Source organism: Orcinus orca, chromosome 16 (genome assembly GCF_937001465.1).
Source record: "Orcinus orca chromosome 16, mOrcOrc1.1, whole genome shotgun sequence".
In the NCBI taxonomy this organism is placed as follows: domain Eukaryota; kingdom Metazoa; phylum Chordata; class Mammalia; order Artiodactyla; family Delphinidae; genus Orcinus; species Orcinus orca.
In genome coordinates, this window is record NC_064574.1 from 52860305 (window position 1) to 52886364 (window position 26060).

The window sequence follows — 26060 nt, forward strand, 5'->3', positions numbered from 1 at the left end:
ACTATAGTGACAGAAAATAGATCAGTGGTCCCCCTGAGCTGGGAACAGAGGAGGGACTGACCACAGGGGTGGGCATGAGGGAACTTTGGGGGGTGATGGAAATGCACCACATGAAGTGGGGTAGTGCTTACACACTGCAAACATTTGTTAAAACTCATTGAACTGTGCCTTTAAAATGGGTGGGTTTCATTGTTATGCATGTTATAAAAATGGGCAACTTTCCTGTATACCAACAGTAACTAGCTAGAAAACATAATGGAAAAAGACCCTAGCCATAGTAGCAATGAAAAACAGTACACCTTAAGAAGTATGTAAAAGCTCACGAAAAGCTACAAAACTTTACTGAGCAACATAAAACGGGCTTGTATAAATGGAGAGATACCCTGTGTACACCAGCTGGCTGGATGAGAAGACCCAAAATTGTGAAGATGTCGAATTGATCTGTAACCTGAAAGAACTTGAGTCAAGATGCCAAAGGGAGTTTGTAGGAAAACAACAAATCTAACTTTGATCTCAAAGAACAAATGCATAAAAACAGAAAGACAAAAAGACCTGCAAGAACAGACTCACATATGAATCAGAATTCTACACAGTCATAAATGGTATGCATCAATATGTTATATAATTCATAAACCATACACATCAATAAATGGTATAAAGTAACTGTCTAGCCACTTGGACCACCCATGCCCCACATTCAAATAAATGTTAGACAGTTTAAAGATATCACTATAAAAAAAGAAAAAATGCAAAAGCATTAGGATATAATCCTGGAGTGGGGAAGGCTTTTCTAATCATGTCACCAAAGGCAGAAACCATAAAAGAAAAGAATGACAGCCATGCTTACATAAAAATTTAAATTTGCACATGTCAAAAAACATCATGACTGAAAGGCAAGTTATAAACTGGGGGAAATTTTTACAACGCATATGGAAGACAAAAATCTAAGATACTCATATAAATAAAGAGATTTTCTCAAATTAATAAGGAAAAGACAAATACCTCAATTCACAGGCAACTCATAAAAGAAGAAATACAAGAGAGCAATTCACATATGAAAAAAGGGTTTGGCCTCACTAGTAATTCACGTGGGCAAAGACAATGGCCAATAAAGATGTCTGTCACGTTATTATAGTTTACAATACTGTATTTCATCAAATCTAAGATGCCAATTGTAAGATGCATCGTTATGTTTTGGTCTATTGTGAAATAAAAGACAGGACTGTCAATTAAACTATGACATATCTTAAATTCTGTGATGCATCCTGATTTGAGGGATGTCTGGAAAATGCACATCTTAGCATCATGATATATAATAATACAAAACTGGAAACAATCTGAATTTCTAACAAGGGAGATTTCCTGAATAAGTTATGGTACATCCCTATGATAAAAGTTTACAGTCATTTAAAATGATGATATAGATGTATATACAGATTAACAGGAAGAAGGAAGTTATAAAACAACATGTTTACTATGACACCATTTTGTTAAAAGATGATTATTGGTATTGCATTGAAGAAGTCTAAAAGCCTTATATCGGGATGTTCACAGTGGTTATCTCTGGGTGGTAAGCATTTTTTATCTTTTGTTTGCTCATCTGTTTTTTCTGAAAGTTAAACCACAAACATGTTTCACTTTTATTATAAAAAATATATAAAAATATATTTGTCTTTTCTATACATAAAAATCCACCCACCTCGTCATCTGTCTAAATGTAAGGCTTCAAAAGTCACACAATTCCTTAAAGATGCAATATTTACAGGAGAAAGAAAAAACATGAAACAATCTAAAAGCTCAGGAAGGACATGGTTAAACAAACCATGGTCATTTGTTCCAAGGAACATTACATCCTCCTTACAAATAAGAATATGTGGGGCTTCCCTGGTGGCGCAGTGGTTGAGAGTCCGCCTGCCGATGCAGGGGACGCGGGTTCGTGCCCCGGTCCGGGAAGATCCCACATGCCGCAGAGCGGCTGGGCCCGTGGGCCATGGCCGCTGGGGCTGCGCGTCCGGAGCCTGTGCTCCGCAACGGGAGAGGCCACAACAGTGAGAGGCCCGCGTACCGCAAAAAAAAAAAAAAAGAATATGTGAATTAAACAGACACACAGGAAATCTACATAAAATAGCAACAGAAGTTGAAAACACAAATTGGGTGACATCAATTTTAACCAAGAAAGAAATTACTGCTTGTATCTAAGGATGTGAAGGAGTTACAGTCTTACAAAAAGAGGCCACTTAAGGTAACAGGTTTTATATAATTATTTGTTTTTATCTTTTCATTCCTTTTTCAAATAAAATTAGTTTAATAGAGGCAAAAAAAAAAAAAATAGACTTTCCAGAACCACGTTAGCACTCTATAGGTCTGAAACATCACTCTCTAAAAATATTCCATGTAGAAACAAACGGCCAACAGCACTCTTCCCCACATCTTCTCTAAACTCCTAAGTTTACAATTTTGTTTTTCTATAACCTGTCCAACAAAAAAGCAAACCTCACACAGAAATGCCTATGCTACAGGGAGATGTAGCAAGAAGTTTCCTTCATCTCTGTGTGTGCTTTTTTCCTACTTTCTGGTTAAGGAAAGCATTTGAAAGTTCATAAAAACAAGGAACTAAAATTAGATAGATGAGAACTGAACCTTGACTCATGGTAGGGAAAACATTATTTTTAAACTGAGAAATATTTATAGGTCTGTGCTTTATGGAAAAGGAAGACAGGCGTGCTAATGTATGTCGACGGAACAGCCCGGGGCAGGGACAGGAGGCTCAGGAAGAGAAAATACTTTCACTGCATGTTTATATTTCAGGAGCCGCTGGCACTTCACATTTTTTTTTCTCATGGTATATGAATTAGAACCAGTAATTACAGAGGATTTGAGAACACTATTCACTTAACATTAAAGAAAAGGTTGTAAACAGCTCACAGCACACCGTGAAACCATCTCCGCCTCCTCCTACTGCCATCCTTGGGATCGGGAGTGTTCCCCAACCCCAGGAGAGGAGTGCTCCCCAACTCCAGGAGAGCTGGCTTCGCTCTAGACACTGCATCATCCCTACAGAACAACCAATACTTTCCAGAGCTCCCGATGAAAGTTTAAGAAATATGTTTGTTATAAGGTTTTTTTAAAAAGACACAAAGGTGAAATCTAAGACACTTAGCAGGTGACTATTAAGGAATAAATCTCTTACACATTAAACCCACATTCATCTTGACACTCACAGCACCGCTCAAAACCTTCAAGAGTGCTTTACCTCTCACCACATCAAGTCTGAACGTCTTCCTTTCATTCATTCACACCCACAGGGTCAACACCGGAGCACCTGCGGTGAGCCCCCGACCAGTTGGGGCGGAGAGCGGTTGTGTCTGCAGGGGCAAGCAGGTAAGAGCTGCTGCAAGGGGCCAGCAGAGTGGGGAGGCGGGGAGTCCTTCCACTCTGGGGGCTGAGGAGAGGAGAGGAGTGCAGAGAGGCCCTGCTCTGAGAAAACTCAACCAGTAAGGGTGCAGGCTCAAGGCAGAAAAAACAGTTGTGTCTGGTCTAAGGGACTGGAGCCATCTCGGGGAAATGAACAGTAGAAATGCAAAGTCTGAGTTGGTTGCATAATCCAGTTTCACAATTTCTCCTAAGAACAAGCATCTAAATTTTCATTTTAAAAACACTGCATGGGGACTTCCCTGGTGGCACAGTGGTTAAGAATCTGCCTGCCAATGCAGGGGACATGGGTTCGATCCCTGGTCCGGGAAGATCCCACATGCCACAGTGCAACTAAGCCTGTGCGCCACAACTACTGAGCCCGCATGCTACAACTACTGAAGCCTGCGCGCCTAGAGCCCGTGCCCCACAAGAGAAACCACCACAATGAGAAGTCCGCGCACCACAACGAAGAGTAGCCCCCGCTCACCGCAACTAGAGAAAGCCCACACGCAGCAACAAGGACCCAACTCAGCCAAAAAAAACCAAAAACAAAAACACTGCATGTTTTCATTAAAGTCACAGGCTTAATGCTTTGCATCCTTAAGGGCCATTTTCTTTCTTTATGCCCCCACCTCAAACCATCCTTGACAGCAGAAGCCTGATACTCTTTGGGGGATCTCCCTTTCACCTGTTCCAGAAAGAGACCCCACCCCCACCTGGCCCCAGTTGATGGATGGAGCAAAGTAAGACCAAGCCAACAGGGCCTCACTCCCCTTACTGGTGACTGGTGAGAGCATGGACATGGTCCTGCCCTGGCCAAAGGGACCTGAGGGAGGTCTGCTTGGGGATGTCTAGGAAAAGTTTCATTACTAATAAAATAAGACATGCATGTGAAGGAAAGGCCCTCTTCTTTACTGGATGTCATGTCACCTGGAATGTCTGCAGACACCTTGTGCCACAAGAGAAGACATCTCCCACACAGCAGGGATGGCAGAGAGCAAAGACAGACAGCACCTGGGTCCTTGAAAATGTCATCAAACCTCTGACTTAAAAACCTGGAACTGCCACACTTCTTCTTATATGAGATAAGAAATTCTTTTATTTTTAGCTACTTTTAGTTAGGTCTTCATTAACTCACACACTACTAATTTGAAACTACCTTGGCTTTATTTGTAAGCATTTCTACATATGTTTACATCCCTTATGAAGTGAGGAGTTTTCTATTTTATGGTGAAGCTTTGTTTTATTTTACAACATCTCCTGTGGTTTTTTTTCCCTTTTTCTTTTTTTTTTTTTTTTTTTGGCTGTGCTGCACGGCTTGCAGGATCTCAGTTCCCTGACCAGGGACTGAACCCGGGCCACAGCAGTGAAAACCCAGAACCCTAACCACTAGGAAACCAGGGAACTCCCCGACATCTCTTCTTTAAGGAAAGCACACAGTAAGAGCTCTGGCAGCATTTTACACAGTTCAGGGAAGGCACTCAATCTAGTGGACATAAGTGTTCCATGCCCTGGAAGGTGTACTCACTGTGATCTCCCCATGGCTAAATAAAGCATCACATGCTTTAAGATCCTTCACTCTATTCTACACTTCTTAGCAATCTTGTTCCTATTAACTAGGCCCCCCACATATTTTGATTTCGTGGAGAAAATGCCCTGGGCAGTAGATATGAATATTCTACCCACAGAAAAATACACTATATTCCCCAATGTAAAGTAATACATTGGCACCTAGCTTGTATATCAGTCTCATGATTAGCATGAATCAGTCCTCCTAAACTTGTACAACTCTGAACACCAATGGAAATGAAGATTCTGAATGTCTGACTTCTATCTCTCCCAAGAGGCTGCAGCAGCACCATCCACCGCATTCCCCTCTGCCCTGCAGAGACAAACTACGAAATCTCAATCTCCAATCGTACTGCCTTGTACTACAATACATTCCAATTGTCAGTGTTAGTTAATGTTAGTCTTCGAGGTTTCTGTGTTTTCTATAACAGCTTTTTTGAGATACGATTCACATACCATACAATTCATCCATTTATAGTATACAATTCAGTGATATTTAGTATATTCACAGAGTTGTACAACCATCACCACAATCAATTTCAGAACATTTTCACTGCCTCAAAAAGAAACCCCATACCCATAAGCAGTCACCCTCCTTTTCCCTTCAATTCCCCCAGCCTGAGGCAACCACTAATTTATTTTCTGTTTCTATGGATTTGCCTGTTCTGGACACTTGATATCCTTTAATATGCAGCCTTTTGTGTCTGGCTTCTTTCACTGAGCAGGATGTTTGGGAGCTTCATCCACATGGTAGTGTGTGTCAGTACTTCATTCCTTTTTATGGCTGAACAGTATTCCATCTAACGACAGACCACATTTTGTTTATCTGTTCAGCACTGGATGGACATCTGGATTGTTTCCACCTTGTGGCTGTTACGACGAATAACGTTTTCTGGTTTTCTGGGTGCACACCTGGAGTGGACTGCTGGGTCACATGGTAACGCTGTTTGACCTTCTGAGGAGCCGCCAGGCTGCTCCCGCCCCGGCAGGGGGCTCCACCTCACACCCCACCAGCACGATGGGTGTAGTCTGGGGGAGTTTCAAGACAAGGACCATGGTTTATTCGTCCTCGTATCCTCAATCCCTACCAGGCCCTCAAAAACTTTGTTTAATGAATGAATGTGAACAAATGTGGCTTAAAAAAGAAAACGCAAAATGTAGCCCAGCAGCAGAGTAACAGGCGCTTTCAAGGATGGTTCCTCCCTGGCGGGATCCTGACACAGGCTACACACTCCCTCTGTGCCCTGGAGGAGGTGCCCCCACTTACCTGCAGCTTTACCTCCCCACCCACAGGCTCGAAGAATATCCTAGCAGAAGGCAAATGACATCTGCTGCAACCCCGTGGGCCCGAGGGCTGCCTCACAGTGTGGGCTCATCCACTCATGGGCATCGTAACCCAGCCGCCCTACAGGGCGTTCCAAGCTGCCCACAAGGGCAACTTCTCAGGGGGACCAATAAACACACCTTGGGGGGGGGGGCGACACCACTCCCCAGAGTGGGGGCTGAGGTGGCACTGGAGCATCCCACCCACTCTACCTTCTCAGCACACGGCCTCCACCATCATCTTCGTCGCCACAGAGGGACCCTGCCTCTTCCTTTGCCCCAAAGGAGGAAGAGTAGTTTTCTGATTAGAGACTCACTTTTCTCCTCTTCTACCCTGAACAGTACTGACACTTAATATCGCTGACATGTTCACATACTTTTTCTTGTTTTAACTACATAAAAACAAATAAAAATGAACTATGAACCAATGACCTTGTTTGGGAGCTGAGCACTGTCGGTAGCCAATGTTTTTTTAGAAAAACGTTCTATATTAAGGTCGCACCGTGGGAACACTGCTAGCCATGGATAGTATCCCACATCCCTGTGCTCGAAGGACAGTTAACAAGTGGAGAGTGTCCGGACGGCACGGGAGGCCCCCGGCTCACTAGCCCCACGGAAACCAGAGGGGAAGCCTAATTTTACCACACTGTATTTAGACAGTTTGGATTCATTTGAACAAGAAAGTTCCTAGAGCTGCTCGGGGCTTTTTTTTTTTTTTTTTTGGTCAATATTTAATTAGCACTTTTTTAAAGCTTGCCCTAGATAACAACTGTTTATCTAACATACAATTCCAAAGTTGCCAAATCCAATGCCAGCCCAGAGGGGACAGCCAAAACCCATATGTTTATCAAAAAGAAAAGGTCTCTAAACATGTTATATCTACATGATAGTTCTTTTCCTAATCGTAATACCACTCCAACTTACAGGGAACAAAGTCATTATTTCAATCAGGATACATCATTCATAGCTACCTATTATGAGCTTGGCTCTCAACTGAGAGGACATTTGCTGAAACATCTGATTGCCAGATGTGACTAACAACAGGGTCCTTCTTACAAGTTTCTCATTTTAAAAAGTGGCAGAGGTTTGTCCAAAAGTTAAATATAGAGTTACTCTATGACCCAGCAATTCCACTCCTAGGCATATACCCCAAACAACTGAAAACATGTACTCAAAAAAAAAAAAAAAGAAGGTTCACAGCAGCACTATTCACAATAGTCAAAAGGTGGAAATAGCTTAAATATCCATGAGCAGACGAATGGATAAACAAAATGTGGTCCATCCACACAATGGAGTAGTATTCAGCCATAAAAAGAAATGAAGTTCCAATACATGCTACAACATGGATGAACCTTGAAAATATTATGCTAAGTGAAAGAAGCCCGACACAAAAGGTCCCATATGATCTATTCACACGAAATATCCAGCGTAGGCAAATGCATGGAGACGGAGAGTAGATTAGTGATTGTCAGGTGCTGGGAAGAAAGAGGAATGGGGAGAGACTGCTTAACAGATATGGGGTTTTCATCTGGGGCCATGAAAATGTGCTGGAATTAGAGGTTGTACAACACTGTGAATGTACTAAATGCCAATGAATTGGTAACTTCAAAATGGTTAATTTTATGTAATGTGAATTTCACATCAATTTTTTAAAAAGTGAACAGAACATCAGGAAAGTGTTGGATTACAGCAAGGAGGTGGGTGGCAGAGCAGAGCCCTTAAAAAGTTCTCCATGTGGTAGGAGAAGCCCAGCGTCAGTTTATAAAAGCAATTAGGGCAGCATCACCAGGCCTGTAGTTTAGACTGGGAGCCAGTCAGGTTCAGATCAATCCTAAGTCCCTACCCAAGGACTTTCCATGACAGTCTTAAAAGACTATCGTTAAGAAATGTTGACCCCTGATCCCAGACGCTGGGCGAGCAGCTCAGGATGCCCCATGGAGAAGTATGAACTGAGCACCTGACACATGAAAATACATTTTTCTTTATCTGTAAAAGGGGGGAAGCGGGAATTCAAGTGCTGCGTTCACAGTCATAAATCAGCCATAAAATTTATTAACATCTCTTCAAAGAGATGAATGCACCTTCCTTCCACCAGACACAAAATCACGAACAGCAGTGACTACGTCCTCACCCTGCTCTATTTTTCTGCGCAGCCCCAGTGCTGTGAAACACTGTGTCCAGCTTCTCATGTATCTGGTTTTACAGTCTCCCTTATCACAATCCCCATCCCGATCCCCCTGTGCCTGGAGCTCACGGCAGGAGGAGAAGCACATGCAAAGGGCAGGTGAGCACCAAAGACAAAAGGTGAGTTGTCTGGATAGGAGGGAAGCCTGCATCTGACTCCCTCCTTGACTCTCAGTGGTGGGGACCTGACACTAGAGCGCCCACTCCCGCTGTGCCCCCCCACCCCCGCTTTCTCACAGCTGCTGGGGAGGGCGGGTACCATCCATTGCATGGGTTTCAACACTTGAGAAACAGGTTGGGGGGAGGGGGCAGGCTGAAAACCAACATCCGCTAAACACCTACCACGCACCAGGCACTCTTACATGCCCCATCCCATTTGATCAGAACCAGAACCCCTCAGGTTAGGCGACACGCTTTCCTAAAGAGAAAAATGATGCACACATGGCGTTTATTAACATGTTAACTACTAGACAATTAAGACATTGACAACCCATCCTCTTAAGAATTGAATCTACCTTAATTTTTAACCTCAGAGAACAGTCTTACTAAACCAGAAGGCCGAAGCCTCCATAGGCTTGACAGACACAGGAATGTAACCTGCAGCGTGAGGAGCGAGCACAGATCAGGTAACTTCGGAGTCGCCTGGGCCTGCACTGGGCGCCTGGCACCTGGCCAGGCCCTTCAGGAAGAACAGACCTTCCTAAAACAAACAGCAACCACAGACTAGCACCATACTAAAGGCTGGACGACTAAATTTGGGGGCTGCAAACCCATGCACACCTTCAGCTTAAACCAAAGAGGAAGAAATAAGGCCTCTCCTTCCTTGGCAGGGTATTAGAGGATGCCCAACGCACACACTTCCTATACAATCAGCTATTCTTACCAGATCGTTCTTGGGGAAGTCTGCAAAGTACTTTCCCAAAATTCTGGTAAATTTCAACAACAATCAATACTTTCCAAATTTAACATTCACGTTTTAGCTTTATAATACAATGAGTTATAGAATGAATTGTTAATGAATTCTAATTAATTCATCATTAGTTATAGAATCTATAATTCCCATTTTCTATCTCTACACACTCAAAAGAAACCTACTTCAGTCTTGTGGAAAACATGCTACATTTACTAAGACACAGATTTGATTCAAATTTCCCTTTCTCCTCCCCCTTAAAAATATAATAAAAATAACTGTCATAACATCTTACTCATCTGAACTCAGTACCTAGCAACTTATTCAGAACATAGCTGACAACCAAAAACTTGCACAAAGACGGAACTCTTAGTCTCTTTAATGAAACTATATCTGCAAGGTTAATGAGCTTGGTTATTTGGGGGTTTTTTTATGGAGTAAAGTGACAACCAGGAGCAAACCTGTTATAGGAAAGCATACACTGATAGCTACATAAGCTGATAGCAAGACAGCAAGCAGAAAAAGTATTTAAAAACATAAGAACTGGAAAAACAATAATCTTGGTTTATTTAAAATAAAGCAAAAAGTCCGATTTTTATAGTCAAATTGCTATATCAATAAAAGCCAAATAACAAGCAATAAAAATAACTGAGTCAACAAGAAAATTAAATTTTATTTGGCATATTTCATTTTTATGAAGGTAAAAAGTGTTTTATACATTTCAGAAACACAGAACCAAATGTTTAAACTGCTTAACCAGGAAAACATCTGATTGACTAAAGGGGGAAATCCTGAGCTCTTCAGAAAACTTGACAAATCCAGAAAGACTTATTAATACTATATTTGATATTTATATCTAACAACATATCAAATGGGGCTGGTTTCAAAGTCAACCACATGCTACTCCCAAAGCTGTCTATTCAGGAACTGGCTGGGAGAAAGGAAGGGGATCAGAGAATTTAATATTTAATCAACATGGATCAAGCTTAGAAAAGAGAACAGCTGTTAAAAAAAAAAAACTAAACTGATTATGTGAAACTACAATTCAGTATTAAATCTCATTTAATCATGTCTCTCAGGAAAACTTCTAAACACTAGTGAAAATGAAATAGCCATATTTTAGTCAAGTTATATTATTAAATAATAAAAGATTTTTTATCATTTCAATTTATTTTCAAACAATCAGTTTGTTGATTTTGAAAAAAGAATCACTTTTCCATCAACTGATGAATGGATAAACAAAATGTGATCTATCCATACAATGGAATATTATGCAACCAAATAAAGGGATGAAGTACTGATACAGGCTACAACACAGGTAACCTTGAAAACAATATGCTCAGTGAAAGAAATCAGACACAAAAGGCTGCATATTGCATGATTTCATGTGTATGAAACGTCCAGAATAGGCAAATCCACAGAGACAGAAAGTAGATTAGTGGTTGCCAGGGCCTGGGAGGTTTAGGTGGAAATGGGAAGTGAGTGCTAATGGGTACAGAGGTTCATTTGGGGGTGATAAAAATGTTCTAAGATTGATTATGGTGATGTGCACACATCTGTCAATATACTAAAAATCACTGAATTGCATACTTTAACTGGTACAGTATGTGAATTATATGTCAAAAAGAGCTGTTATTTAAAAAAGAAAAGCTTAAAATCAGCCACTCTAAGAACCTTGTTCATATTCCTTGTTCAGGAAAGTTCCACACACCATAACCAATGTTGTTGAAAGAAACAGAAACCTTAGTGCAAACTGGAACACCTCCAGGGGAGTATATGGAATTGGAAATTTAATAGCTACTAAATAAAGTAACATCATGACTAGAGCTATGAAAGCAAACATTTGCATTTGAACTTCAAATGGCAGAGGGACAAAGTTGTTATCTTAGAATCATCAGCTCTGAAAGTGTTCATAAATCACAATTTCTTTCAGGAGCCAGAAAGAACACAGAGTTAATTAAGTTATTCCAGCTGAGAAAGTCACTATGAAATGTGTGTTAGAGACCAGAAAAATCCTTTGAAATGTTTTGTTTGCATGGTGTTCCAAAAGTTTTTAACCTCCTGCAATTACTGACACACTGAGTCAGTCGCCTTAGCTGGTAGAAAACATATGACTCCAACGGGCTGTGAATAACAGTTTCTCTGAGGGAAGCTACAGTTTCACAAGTTGGGCCTTTGTTGAGGTGAAATTCTCTCTCAGGTCAGATGACATATGTACCCAGAGTCAACGCTGTCTTTCAGAACAAAGTAGAGTGTTTTTCCTTTTCACTTTGTTTCTCCAGCCATGCAAATCACAGAAAATGTTATATTACTTTCCATGAGCTGCTTTGCTATGCTTCGCTATTTGTAAGAAAGGATAAGAAAACCATTCAATTTCTTTTATAAATCCTTTACAATTAAATCCAAAGGTTTCCTTTTATCATTTGGTGACCTCTAATTCCTAATTAAGAGGCCTAAGCTAGACACTTTCCAGGTGCATTAATTTGGGGGCTACTAAAGTCACACTAACTACACAGTAAATACATAGGACCCTGGCATACTAACTATACAGTCAGCAGATCCAGGAACTCACCGTCAGGAGCAAGTGAGTCTTTTATTAACGGAATAATCAGTAAGAACATTATTAATCCAGTATTTGCTCTGTCCTGCCAGTGAAAAACTTGCCAACACAAGTGAAATTCATCTTACTGGCAACTAACCTTCCAATCTCTCTCCAAAGTAATGTTCAAACAGAAACTGAAGCACATTTTTTTAATTTAATCACTTCACATTTTCTCCAAGCCATTTCAAAAGTAGTTCTCAAACTTTCAAAATAAAATGGGTTTCCTCTAATGATACCCTGGCTTTATACAACAAATGTGATTTTAAAAATGTGTAAATTATACTTCTATAACTCCATCTTATTTACTTATATTTAAAGGAAGTAAAGAATCCTTTAGAACATTAAGAATTTCACCATGCCCCGCAATTTAGCGGTTAGGTAAATCTGAGTTTCCATGTGCTAAATTTATCTAAATAAGGGTTCACAGTTTAAACAAATGAATGAAGAAGAAACCAGTTTTTCATATGAAGAACGCGTACTATGTTCCAGTCACAGAAGCTCAGCTATTCTTAGAGAAGGGTGGGGGATTTAAAGCGCATCTAGTTCAAACTTTACGTTTTACAAACAGGAAGAAACTGAGACAGAGAGATTAAATTATTTTCCCGAAAGTGTTTAACTAGTTAGTGGAGAAAACATCTCAAGATGAAAAGCTAATCTACTGAACAAATTTATTTTTTCAAACAATAATTCTATAAAAGTACTTTTCTTTCAGAACATCACCCTTCCCTGGTTTTAGACAGCTCATTCACAAAACAAAAATTAACATTAATGACCACAAGAAGCATTTCTCATGGGGAAAAGAACTCGTTTATGAAGTTACAGAATGCAGTATAATCCACACTTGAGACGTTAACACTTAATAGGGCAGAACTAAATCAATGCGCAATACTCTCTTTCACTTAAAATGTCAAAGTCTTAACGGGATATTGTATGTTGATATCCATAAACAAGAATATAAATCACCTGCATGTGGGTTTTCTTCCTCTCTACAAACTACGTGGTAAAAAACCAAAGTTAATATTTCCCATACAATTCAAACACAAATATAAATATCTAAAAGCTGATTTCAGTAGCACATTTTTCTTTGGGAGAAAAAAAAATGAACAGAATTTAATAGCATTACATAAAAATCCTGGAAATTATGCACAAAGATTATGCTGGAGCTTTGCCGAAAAAAGGGTATGCTGGCTTTCCATGTGCATAAATTATAATCAAATAGGAATTGTAAGGAGCTACAGCATTATTAAAGATAAATATACTTCCTGAAATCTCCGTTTTAAAAAGCTTAAAAATGATTGCATAAACTAAGCCATTCAACCCCATATTTCCTGAACCCTAAATAAACACTTGGGTTTTCAATCCTCTGAGTTCCTGCCCGGCGGCCTTCCCCGAAGAACTCAGGAGCCCGGGAGCCCGGGACTGCCCACTGTCCCACACGCATGGGCCCATTTCACACTCCCGGGCACTCTCCCCTCTCCTTCCCTAAGTTCTTTAATGATCCTACCAGTAGCCTCTATTTAATTAACCACTCAACTATTCCTGGAAAACCAGTTGTTGCCTTCCCTCTCCTTTCTGGTTTGTTCCATGTAAATGTCTGGGTTGTGGTTATTCATTCATTCATTCATGTCACAAATATTGAGCATCTGCTATATGCCAGCTATGTTTCTGGCACTAGGAATACAGCAGTAAATAAAATGTGCAAACATTCCTGCTCTCAAGACACATTCCAGTGGGGTGGAGACAGATCAGAAACAAAATAAGTAAGTCAAATGCACATTATACAAGACAGAAAGGAGAGTGGCAGGGCAGTCATTCCAGGAATCACTATTCAGAACAAGGTTCCTGTGAAGGGGATTCCTGAAGTTGGGCCTCCTGGAACCCTTCACAGCTGTCCTGGGGGATGGGGCTCGACGGGCTGGGGGCACACTTCAGTCTGCAAACAAGTGATCTACATTTTGGTCTAGGATTTCTTTCATTTCTTTCCTTTTATTGTTCTTTATCCTTATTTACCAACATTCACAGGCACCTGTCCCTCAACAGGCATTAGTGGGAAGATACCAGAGACAGATATGCTGCATTGCTCTATAATTGTCAATTGTAAGAATGTAAATTAAAGCTTCTGAGGAGCTTGAAAAAGCACAAACCATTTGTTCAGCAGTGCTCTTTCTTCATACAAACATGCATATAGTGTTAATTTTCTTTTCAAAAAAGAGGGTAAACCTTACCTCAGTCTCGCTAAACAAACATACCAGACAAACAGAATTAATGAGATTTTAATGCCTATAATTTCTCTACTCCATAAAAATGTTACTCGATGAGTACAAACGCTGCCAGTTTGTATGAAAAGGATTCAGGGGCCAACTGGAAAGGGTTCTCAGGGCCCAAGACAGGACAATCTGAGCATCAAAAAAAAGGAAAATGATATCTGTAATGGAGGGAAATACACCAAAGAAGCTAAAATCCAAGAGTTTATATTGATTCTTGAAAAAAGCCACTGGTCACCTTCACAAGATGTTAAGAAACCAACTCAGCCTGAAACCTGGAGGATAACGGGAAAGAATCAAGGAAATAGTACACAAACTTCTCAACATACACAGTCCCCAAGATCCTAAGATTTCACAATGGCTGAGATAACAACGTGCCTGAAAACATTGAACAGGAAAGAGCTGAACGAAGGTTTTTTTCTGTTGTTGCTGCTACTAAGAAAACTGTCCCCACTTTCAGTAACGCTATTTGGTGAATCTAATCTCTACGGAGAGTTACTATGTGCCGAGTACTTTTCTAAGTACTTAATATTATTTTCTCTTTTAATCCTTAAAACAATTTCTATGAAGCGGGGACCAATGTTTTCTAATACAGTCCTTTGGGATTAAATTTTGGCTCCACCACTTAGTAGCTTCTTCTAGCTGTGTGACCACTGCAAGTTACTTAACCTCTCTGTGCTTCAGTTCCCTCACCTATAAAATGGAGATAGTAAGTCTCCCTATCTCCAGCCCTTTTTGTATAGAGCATTTGTTTAGGTGATTATTTGATTAATGTCTACTTTCCCTTCTAGGCTGTAGGGTCTAAGAGGGCACAGAGCTCTATCTCCAGAACCTAGTCCAGGCCTCACAAATAGTAGAAACTCACTTGATACTTATTTAATAAATAAATGAGTTTACAGCAGAATACAGTAGAGCTGAGTAACTAACTACTCTGGTGTAAACGTCGTCCAATATCTCCAGAGTCCCAAAGCTAAAGATTTTCCCATAATTTCTCAACTATCAAGGGTCACATCATCTTAAGTACCTCTAAGCTCTGGGGACCAGAAGCAGCCCAAGAACAATACTGCCTAAACTCCCTAGAGTTTTTCAGTAAAGAAGCTACCAAACCTGGCAGCTACAGTTTAACTAGGGCAAGTTATTGGTGTTCTGTATTTTGGACACTTGCCCTTTTTCATTCGAGAAACTGACACAATCACAGTCCCTGGTGTGTTCTGGGTTTCAGTACCCAGTTATGCAAGATGTGCACCAAACAGAGTGCCGGAAAAAAGAAACACCCTTGAGTGCAGTACAAAACGTGACTCCCCAGGCAGAAGAGTTGGTTATTATTTATTGAACGCCTGTTGCAATCAAGTCACTATGCTAATAAGTGCTTTACTTGAATAATCATCTCGTTTGAGTCTCCCAACAGGCCTCTGACAGAGGAGCTATCATTCCTAGCTTGCCCAAGGTTCCACAGTTCAGAAATGAGAAATGAATCCAAATGTATGGGAAACCAAAACCCACGCACAGGACCGCTATACTATTCTGCCAAAGGGGGAGCCCGGCAAAAATAAAACAAAAAACAAAGTTGACAGTCTTCATCCTGACCCCTCAACACCAGCAGCAGAGATCTGGCAGAATCACAAAGGATTTTTTTGAGAAAAAGGAAATGTATGAACTGAAGTCACTTGCTACTTCCACAATAAATGTCACACGTCTATCCTAATTCCAGTGTGAACTGTCCCATCTACATGAGAATGTGTGTTTGAGGAGTAGGTACAAAACCCTCACTCTTCCTATCTTACCATTTAGGGAAGCAGTTCTGAAAGTGCGGTGTGCAGACCCCCATGGGTCCCTAAGACTTCTACAGGGTATCTGTGAGATCAAAACTATTTTCATAATAACACTAAGACATTATTTGCCTTTCTCAGTGTTGACATTGGCCTTGATGGTACAAAAGCAAAGGTGGTTAAGACTGCTGGTGCCTGACTAAACTGTGCTAGTCATCAGTGAGCTCTGTCTCACCACACACTTGCAGAAGGAAAAAACGGTCATTTGCACTTAAGAATGTCCTCTGATGAAGCAGTAAAATCGAATAATTGTGTTAAATCTTGAGTGTGTGTCCCTTTAACGTTCTGTGGGATGACATGGGAACAGCACCGCCCAGAGCACTGACGTGATTGGTTGTCACCAAAAGCATCTGCACACCTGTTTGGGCTGCAAGCTGAACTAGCTGCTTTTTTGATGGAACATCGTTTATACTTGACCCACAGACAGACTATGGTCACTCAGACTTGAGTATCTGGCAGACCGTTCCTGAAAAATGAATGAAATGAGTCTGTCGCTTCAAGGAAAACAACTGACAGTATTTGTTGCCAAGGATGAAACTCAAACTTTCAAGTGAAAACCAGAATTTTGGAAAGCTTTTATCTGCCACTGTGAAGCTGACATCGTCCCTATATTTAAAGACTTCGCTTCTGTCAACATTTGGAAGATCTGCATAACTCAAGAAACCATAATTTTCCAAATGACCAATACATGACGTTAGAAAATCACACCCGGGGAAAGGTTCGTTTAAAAATCCAACGGGGGCTTCCCTGGTGGCGCAGTGGTTGAGAGTCCACCTGCCGATGCAGGGGACACGGGTTCGTGCCCCGGTCTGGGAAGATCCCACATGCCACGGATCGGCTGGGCCCGTGAGCCATGGCCGCTGAGCCTGCGCGTCTGGAGCCTGTGCTCCGCAACGGGAGAGGCCACAACAGTGAGAGGCCCGCGTACTGCAAAAAAAAAAAAAAAAAAAAAATCCAACGGGGTTTTGATAGCAGACGAAAAAACTGATTAGTAGGATTTCAGATTCCATATTGCAACTAACCCTTAAGAAACTACCACTTCTTGGATGTTGGTACAGTATCAAAGAAAAACATCCACAATTGTCTAAAACAGCTATCAAAATGCTCCTCCACTTTCCAATTATATATCCCTGAGAGCCAGATTTTCCACACATTCTTCAACATAGTACAACAGACTGAAGGCCAAAGCAGTTAAGAAAATCCAGCTGACAGGCTTAAAAATGGCTAAATGGCTAACATGGTAAATATTTATTATGTGTGTATGTGGAATGACTATACTCTCACAATATCGAAATCCAAACAGAAATACCAATTAAGTCACCAATCAACAGAGAGACGAAAATTTAAGCACATGTGCACACACGATAGAAAATTCACTGTGTTCTTTTCAAGATTATTATTCCACAGCAAAGTACATAGGCGACACTAACCAGTAAGTAGAAATACAATTATTATTTGAAGGCTGGCTAGTAAATGAGAACCCCGAAATTTCTTTACTTATTCTATTTGCTTCTTTTTAATTTTTCCTTCTTAGTTATTCTACCTGAAAAGATTATCCTCCCTGCTTCATTCCACCTGAAATTCAGGGAACAATTCCCTTAACTTTCTTTGCCAAAGGCTAATTCTACTCAAAAGCTGGTCCTCAGAATTAACAGCTTGGGGGGGGGGGTACCTCCCTGGTGGCGCAGTGGTTAAGAATCCGCCTGCTAATGCAGGGGACACGGATTCGAGCCCAGGTCCGGGAAGATCCCACATGCCGCGGAGCACGGGTGCACTAAGCCTGTGTGCCACAGTACTGAGCCTGCGCTCTAGAGCCCCTGAGCCACAACTACTGAAGCCTGCGCACCTGGAGCCCGTGCTCCGCAACAAGAGAAGCCACCACAAGGAGAAGCGCACACCGCAACGAAGAGTAGCCCCCGCTCACCGCAACTCAGAGAAAGCCCGCGCACAGCCATCCATCCATCCATCCATCCATCAATCAATAAATATTAAAAAAAAAAAGAATTAACAGCTGTGTGCTCCTCTGGAAGCCACATAATTTGGTCTGAAGGAGCCTGAATAAACGGTCATCGGGGGCTGCCTGAGCACCGACTCCACAGCTGTTTGTCGTCTCCGATCCCAGATGTCAAGCCAAATTTTCTGCTTCATCTTATCTCTGCCCCTTGCTACTCGAGAGGCTGTTTCGACGTGCACAAGCGAGTCCGTGCAAGGACGCAGGTGAGCAGGGAGTTTCTCTTCAACATGACTTAAGAGCGGACACCAAGCGGTCAGCTGTGGGCAAGCACTACCGTGGCAAGGGTTACAAGCTATCCAAGCTACCAGTTGAAGCCAGGGGTGCATTTGAGCAAGCAAACTGCACCCTAAACTAGTGTGTAGCCAGGGCTCCTAGCTGTAGCTGGCAGGGAACCAGGGAGCCCAGACTTCCAGTTTGGGACAGCTGCTGGCAAAAGCTGAAGCACCAAGTATGTCTGTCCACTGTCAGTTTGAGGAGTGGCCCCAGACAGGGGCTAGACAGGGACTCTTCCAAGTGCCACCCATCAGCACATGGTGAAGGGCTCGGTCACTGAGGTGGCCAGTGGGTAACCATCTCTACCAATGCACATCAACAGATCTTTCCCCGAGCTAAAAGCTTGGTTTGGGGGGGAAGTCTTGTTTTGTTTCTGCACCTAACAATGCAGTAGCCTTGACATTCCCTTCTACAAATACATGAGTGTTGGTGTCAATTTGGAATGACTGTGCACCTTCGTTTTATCTTCCTAGTATTTAAGAGAAAATATGACTGTATTTTCTGACAGTTTCACTTTCTTTGTGACTCTCTACCTATGAAAGGAAAAACTAACAGTTCTAGACAACACTCCTCACCTTTTTGCTTGTGGCCCAAGACAGAACGGAACAGCCAGTACCCTCATGGGCCCGGTGGTATGTCCCAAATAGTGTGAAAGGATCCTTCTTCCCATCACTCAAATCAGACTATTTCTTCCTAATCTTTAATAATAATTGCCCCTCACTTTCTGGATCATTTCCAAAATCCTAGTCCTGTGCTGAAAATTCTTTCAACCTTCTCTCTAAGTGATTGGGCACCCTCTCTAAAATTTCACACACAAACTTTATCTTTTACTTGTTTATTGTCTGATCATCCTTTTAGAACAGAATCACCACGAGGGCAGAAATTTTGGTGTTTTGTTCACTGCTGTATCCCCAGCACCTAGAAATGTGCCCAAAACAAAATAAATTATCTGTTGAATGAATGAATGGACAAGCCAGGGGCTCCTGGCCTATTTCATATTCTACAACTTGATTCTGCATTTTCCATTCACACCACAGAAACTTCAAAGGCCTCTCACCCATGACTGATGTCAAACTGTCCCCATGTCAATTCCAGAAACTTGAAAAGCCATTTCCGGTTCAAAGAATCAAGCCCCTTGCCTGCCCCCGTCATCTGTTTAAATACGGTTATAAATCCAATCCAGCTGATCTTACTGCTGCTCACATCTATCCCCTCATCTCCACTACCACTGCTGTTACCTTGGTCTAAGCCACTATTGCCTCTGCCTGGGATTTACTGAAACAGCTCACTAATCACCAACTCACATTCCCTAGAACTGAAAGAGTAAACTTTCTCAAATTGCAAATCAGATCACTTAGCTTCCTGCTCAAAGCCCATCAGTGGCTACCCATTACCTACAGGATGGAATCCAAACTCCTTCCCAGGTAATCGCAGTCTTCCTTGTCCTGATGAACTACTTAAACTGCCCAGTCCACCAAGAAACGTAACCCCAAGCCTTTGCCCACGCTTCCTCCTCTGCACCGAATGTCCTTCTTTTATCCACTGGAAAGCCACTGCTCGACCTCAAGACCCCCCAGGTGCGTGCACCTCTCTACTGTATTCCCACCTCTGGACTCGACGATGTTTATACCCTCGAGCTCCCCCAAGTCACAAACCATCACGACTCCACCTGTGCGTCTATGGGGCCAGGCGCCGTGAAAACACAACAAAGATGTTCTCGGGGTGAGTGAATGTGCAGAAATGATGAAAGTCCACTTCCCACAAAGCCTGTTCAGACAAATTACAGAGCGGCAGCTTCCTTTCACACTGCCAGGCTAGTGCTGGAATCCCCAGTTTATTCAATGGATATTCATTTCTACAGAATCCTCTACTGGTTATTTTTAACCCCAAGATCAGAAAAGGGGACAAAAGGACAAAACTGCCAACACTGCGTAGAGAAAAATATCTGCCACAAACCCAAAGATGGGCTAAAAGGAATCTTATGTATATAACCTTAGCCCTCTGTATGAAAAGGGTCTTCTACAAACTATGCTATCATCTCAACTGAGCAGATTTGTACAATGTCAGGAAAATTGAACTGTGCAGTTTCAAAAAAGGTCAGGAAGTTGTGTAGACATCCTCTATTACTGGGGTCCCGTCCAGAGGTTTTCAAAATGTGCTGAATAAAGCAAAAATCATGGTCTCAGGGAAACTGTTAAAGGAAAGAATATCATACCAAAAAATCACTGGTTAAGCTAAGCCTTCTATCCTTCCCCATATCCCATCCAGTGCTAAAACTTTTCCTTATAAATATACAGTGTACACAAATTTAAAGAAAAGGTTAATTTACGAAATTTACACTATGTGAGTTTTTCCTAAAAATCAACAAACTCATTCTGGCTTTTCTTTTTTTTTTTTTTGGTCAGTGTCTTTGAGACCTTTGATCTGTAAGTTGAAAATAAAATTACACATAAATTAACAAAAATGGGTATTGCCAAAGAATCAAAGACCTGGCAATTTCCAGACATACTTAATGATTACATCTGTTTTTATTTTTGAAATTCAAGTAATACACTGTTCAAAGCACCACTTACAAAACTGCTATCATTGTCATACTTAATCTAATGTAGTACAGCGCTGCTCCATTCTCTGGAATCTGTCCCACAACCCCTGAGGACAGAGCCTGAGACACTCAGATCCCAAAGGTGCCAAAATGTCAAGCAGGGATTACATCCGCACCCCACTCCACTGGCACCTCCAGATTCCAGAGCAAGAGACACCCTCCTGCAAAGGAAGACACTTGTCACAGCAGAATCTCTTAAGCGAACTACAAAGTATAGTTTCTGACCTCATCAATGTAGCCTTGCAAGCTCTTGAGGCAGAGAGAATTATGAAGTGAAAATATATTTCTACTCTACCCACAAATTCTTCAACTGTTGGCAAAATTAACAGAATAAAGAAAAATTAGGATAAGAATAAAGCACCCTCACCAGATAATAGATAAGTAAATGACATGGAACTCCGATCACAAGCAGAGAAAGAAAATATCAACTGAGCACACGGGACTGTGTCAAGGCTGACAATTTACCCAGGCCCTCAAACTCAATCACTTACCAGGGCTGATTTACACTATTACTTCTCCTGTCTCTGATTTAAGCTGTTACTTCTCCTTCTGAGGATTCCATTCCCTGGGGCTTTTCACTGTGTAATTATGCAACGTGGGGGCACCACAAAACACAATACAGCTTTACAAATGTTGGCTTTTTAAAAATTAATGTTATTTTCTCTACATACTTCCAAAATAGATGTTCCCCTCAATCCAGAAGACTTTAGTAAAATATAAGGACAATTTTAAAAAAGGATGGGAGAGGATGTTATTTAGAATTCTTACTTTTGATCCCACTTACTTATACATCATTTCCCAGACCTCAAAGATTTTTGCCCTAAGTGAAAATAAAAGAAAAATAAAATAAAAGAAGCAGCTCAGTGAAAACATAAAGAATAGCAGTAAGGAGCTTAAGACAGGGACACATCTGAGGGGTTGGGGGAGGGGGTCTAAACTTTCAAATCACCTGGTGGTCTGAGAAGTTCAATATTCTAAAATGCTGCAGTCTATAAGGTAAGACAAATACCATGATAAGAAAGCATTGTTAAATAAATGAAAGCTGAAAATGCAAACATTTTAAAAAAAGAGATCTAGGCAAAAGGCAGTGTGCACTTAGGGGTACATAATTTCATCTAATTCTCAAGGGTCTTGCAGGGCTGAGCCGACTTCCTTATCCCAGCAAAGTGAGGCCCAGAGAGGAGAAAAGTTTTATTCTTCACATTTTTGGAAAAAGGCATAGAAAAACGTTTTGATGGGGCTTCAGGGTGACCAAATGGATCACAAAGGCAATTTCTTATGGTGTTTCAAAGTTTTGACCACTGAAAGGCTCCAATCCCCTTACACTCATCAGACCTGCCCCAGAATCTCAGAAACATTAACAGCCGACTGGCAGGATACATATTGTCAAAGTTCTCCTTCCTTCAAAAAAAGGTGTCATCTATGTCAGCACTGTCAGGGTGTGAACAGATCTGTGATACCTCACTCACTGGGGGAAAAGTCCCACTGGTCCTGAGATGCCCCCATGATAAGGTGTCCGAGAACAACTGATCTGCCTCCAGATGCTGACAGTGGAAAAAGACTGTTTTGTTTTTCCAACACAAATGGGATTGGGGAAGGAGATGACAAGGCAAAGAAATGCACATACCTTTCAACTGGTCAGCAACAACGTTCTGGCCGAGGCGTTCAGTAACCTTCCCATCTTCCATTTCGTACCGGTCATCTAGGTATTTTGCAGTGGCCTCGGAAATGTGAACCTTGCCAGCCACTCCCAGCTGCTCCATGAGATTGGCCAAGTTCACATCATTGGACCACACGTCGAATTTAAACCTCCTCATGCCCAAGATGCCGCACAAGACAGTCCCCGTGTGAACCCCAACGCGCATGTTCACCATCTCTTTCTTCTCTTGGCAGAACTGCTCGATAGCCCTTATCATGCCCAAGCCCATTTCAATGCAGCAGTAGGCATGGTCGGCCCGAGGCTCGGGACACCCGGCCACACAATAGTAGCAGTCTCCCAGAGTGCTGATTTTCTCACACTTGGTCTCCTCGCACAACCGGTCGAAGCGGCCGAACAGATCATTGAGGAGCCCCACCAGGGCATGGGCGGACTTATTGGCACTCATCTTGGTGAAGCCCACAATATCTGCGAATAAAATACTGACTTCTTCGATCTGCTGCATTTTGAATGGGCGGAAGGCAATAGGGGCTTTCTGTATGGAAGACTTTTTCTTCCTGTTCTTGGGGCTGGAGGTGGCATGCCTTTTGACAGAATTCTCGCTCTCCTCGTCCCCCTGCTTCATCAAGTCATCAGCTATGATTCTTGGCATCACAGAATGAATCATCCTCTCTTTCAGCGCTTTTTCCACTTCCAGATCCTTTCCATGCATAATTGACTGGCCCACCTTGAGGAAGGTGCTCCTGGATCTCACCTGGGACATGATGAACAGGTGGATCCCAATGGCGTGAATGCAGACATGCAGCAGGGCTCGGCTCAGCAGCTCCCAGTGCAGGGCCTCTGCTCCAGGTGAGGGGAAGCAGCCTTTGTCTTGGAAATGATAGCCAAAGGTCTCAAAAAGAACAGAATAGGCCACTCCCAAAATCAAGCTCAAGTACAAAGGTAAGTGCATGACGGTGTAGAGCAAAAAGAGCACTTCAATGCACATGGAAAAGCTCCCCACTTGAGATAAGCAAGTGTCTGTGGGCCTGGCTGCCCGAGTATGATTGAAGCTGTCAACTCGTCCTGAGAAGGGCGTCAAAACCTGAAACTGGGAAGCCAGAGTCAGGGCGAACACCAGGAGGGTAAGAACCAGCGAGGTCCACACGTAATGCCGGGCGTACAGCTTGGTGAAGGTAAACAGAAAAAAGCCCACACACACCACGAGGAAGCACAGAGCAGGGGCTACCATGACAGTCAGTTTGGATCTCATGTGGACCCCAAAATAGATGCTCCAGAGAAGGCAGGCGAAGCCAATGTAGAAGAGCGCATACCGGAAGCGGCGCTGGGTCTGCGGGAAGCAGCGCTCCATGCAAGCCTCCTCCAGGTTCATGGAGTCGAATTTGGGGTCCCACCACCGGCTGGAGGCCCTCTCGAACAGCTGAGGCAGCTTCTTTTTCCTGCGCAGGCGGCCTCCGGCGCCCATTCTCCGGGGGAAGCCCCCTGAGTCCCCGGAGCTGCTACAGCTGGAGGAGATGCTGTACTTGCAGTGTTTCGGGTGGCTGTTGGAGGACAGCTGCTTGGGGTTGATTTTGACCCTCACGCTGTTGCTGTCTCCGCTGGAGTCACAACTCACCTCGGTGCTGTGGTGCTGCAGCAGCTGTTGGTGGGGCGGGGAAGCCATGTTGCCGAGCGCTCGGAAGCCTCCCGGCCGGGGTCACCGGAACCTATCAGCGAGACAACCAGAGTTACACTGACATCTGTTCCTGCAGGTACGCACACCTGAAGGCCACGAGCTCTACCGGTTTCCTAAGTGGGGGCCCCGGCGGTCTACTGGGAAAGGCACCGTCTGCTCACAACAACCGGGTAATGTCTGAGCGCCACTCCACCGTCCCCCCTCGAGGCCAACCGCAGCCACCGGGGCCGGACCTGGAACACACGGGGGTCCGAGCGGCGGCCGCCCCCGCGCCCGTCCAGCGCCGCCCGAGCCCGCGGTGCGTTTCCTACGCGCGCACTCGCCTGCTCCGCCGCCGGCTCTGGAGGGAAAGTCCAGCCGAGCCCTCTCACGCCGCGGGCCGCTCTCGCAAACACAGCTCTCCCGGCGGCGGCCGCGGGCCCCTCATGCTGCGCACAGAGCGGCGCCTCGGCCGCTTCAAGGCCGGCGGCCGGACCCCCGCCCCCGCCCCGCGCCCGGCGCCCTCGCGCTCTGCTGCTCCGCTGGCGGCGGGCGGGCTGCGAGGCCCGGCGCAAGTTTGCGGATCCCGCGGCGCTGCGGCCGCCCCCGTTGGCGCGGCTCGTCTAGCGGGGCCTGACCCGGCCGCACCGCCCCTCCCGGCCTCCGGGGCCAACCCCGCGCCCCGGAGCCGCCGGGCGCCGAGCGCAGGGCGCGGCGGGCGCGGGCCCCTCAGCCGGCGGCCCGTCCGCGGCGCTGCCGCAGAGCCCGCTCCCGGGACGTCCGCCTGCCCACGCCTGGGGCGGCCTCCCGAGCTAGAGATGCCGCCGCGGCCGCAGCCGCAGCCGAGCCCCTCGATGCCGCTGCCTCATGTCGGAAGAGCCGCCACCGACGCCACCGCCACCATCTCCAGCCCCCTCCCTCTCCCCCTCCCGCTGTCACTGACAGACTCGCGCCCGCGCCGCCCCTCGCCCCGCCACAGCGCGCACGCGCGGCCCGCGCACGCCGCCGCCGGGCCCGGGTACGCGCACAGTGCGCGCGCCGGGACAGCAGGGCTGCGGGACGGGGGCGGGCCGCGCGCTGTGGCGCCGCCCTCCGCCCGAGGCCGCGCTGCGTCCAGGCCGCGGGCTGCAAGCACTGGTTGGGCTGCGGGACAGCGGGCAAGTTGAGAGGCTACCGTTCCCCGCGGCTTGACACCCCCCAGACCCGCTCCGGGAAACCTAAGGGCATCTGATAGTTAAGGAGCAACTGGGGTGTGACGTTTGGGATATGAAAATGTTTGCCCTCCTGCTCGGCACACCTTGTTTATAAATGAAAGTTTGCAACTATTGCTTGTGCCTAAAGGGAGGGTCCCCTTTCTTCATAAGCAATGAGCAAGTGTCACCCGCGGCCCTAGGCCCTCCCTGAGCGCGTTTGGGGCGACCACCGCAGTGCAATCCGAGCCCCAGCCCCTGCTGGCCCGGCCTGGCGGGCCTCCAGGGCGCGTGGTTGGCCCTAGAAAGTTGGTGACACTGAGAAGCAACTCCTCCAGCCCCAGGGAGAGTTTCCCTTCCCATCCTTGGGTCGTCTCCCCCTCCTCCTGAACAACTGTTTTTCCCTTTCCACAAATGAAGTTTTCAAAGGAGTCTGCTACTCCCGCGGCAGTGTGACAGTGGCCTCTCGAGCATTGTCTGCAATGTGAAGTACAGTCCTCTGCTCCCCAGGGCACCAGTCCTGACCCTTCTCCACACACTTCACAGTACCTCCTGCCAGTCATGGGGGTCTGCGC

The 26060-nt window shown here is 44.2% G+C and overlaps 1 protein-coding gene across 5 annotated transcripts in view; it reads right to left on the reverse strand.

Annotated features, from left to right (window-relative positions):
• ADCY9 (adenylate cyclase 9) overlaps positions 1 to 26060 on the reverse strand; it is a 189267-nt gene that overhangs the window by 120119 nt on the left and 43088 nt on the right. For 2 of the 5 annotated variants that reach the window (XM_033428925.2, XM_049699534.1), the window contains one exon: positions 22612 to 24347. In XM_033428925.2, coding sequence (XP_033284816.2) covers positions 22612 to 24304 — 1693 coding nt within the window. In that variant the 5' untranslated portion in view covers positions 24305 to 24347. Of the gene's footprint in view, positions 1 to 22611; positions 25426 to 26060 lie in introns of those variants that run through there. The other 3 variants (XM_004270236.4, XM_033428926.2, XR_007472235.1) reach the window with 3 other exon arrangements.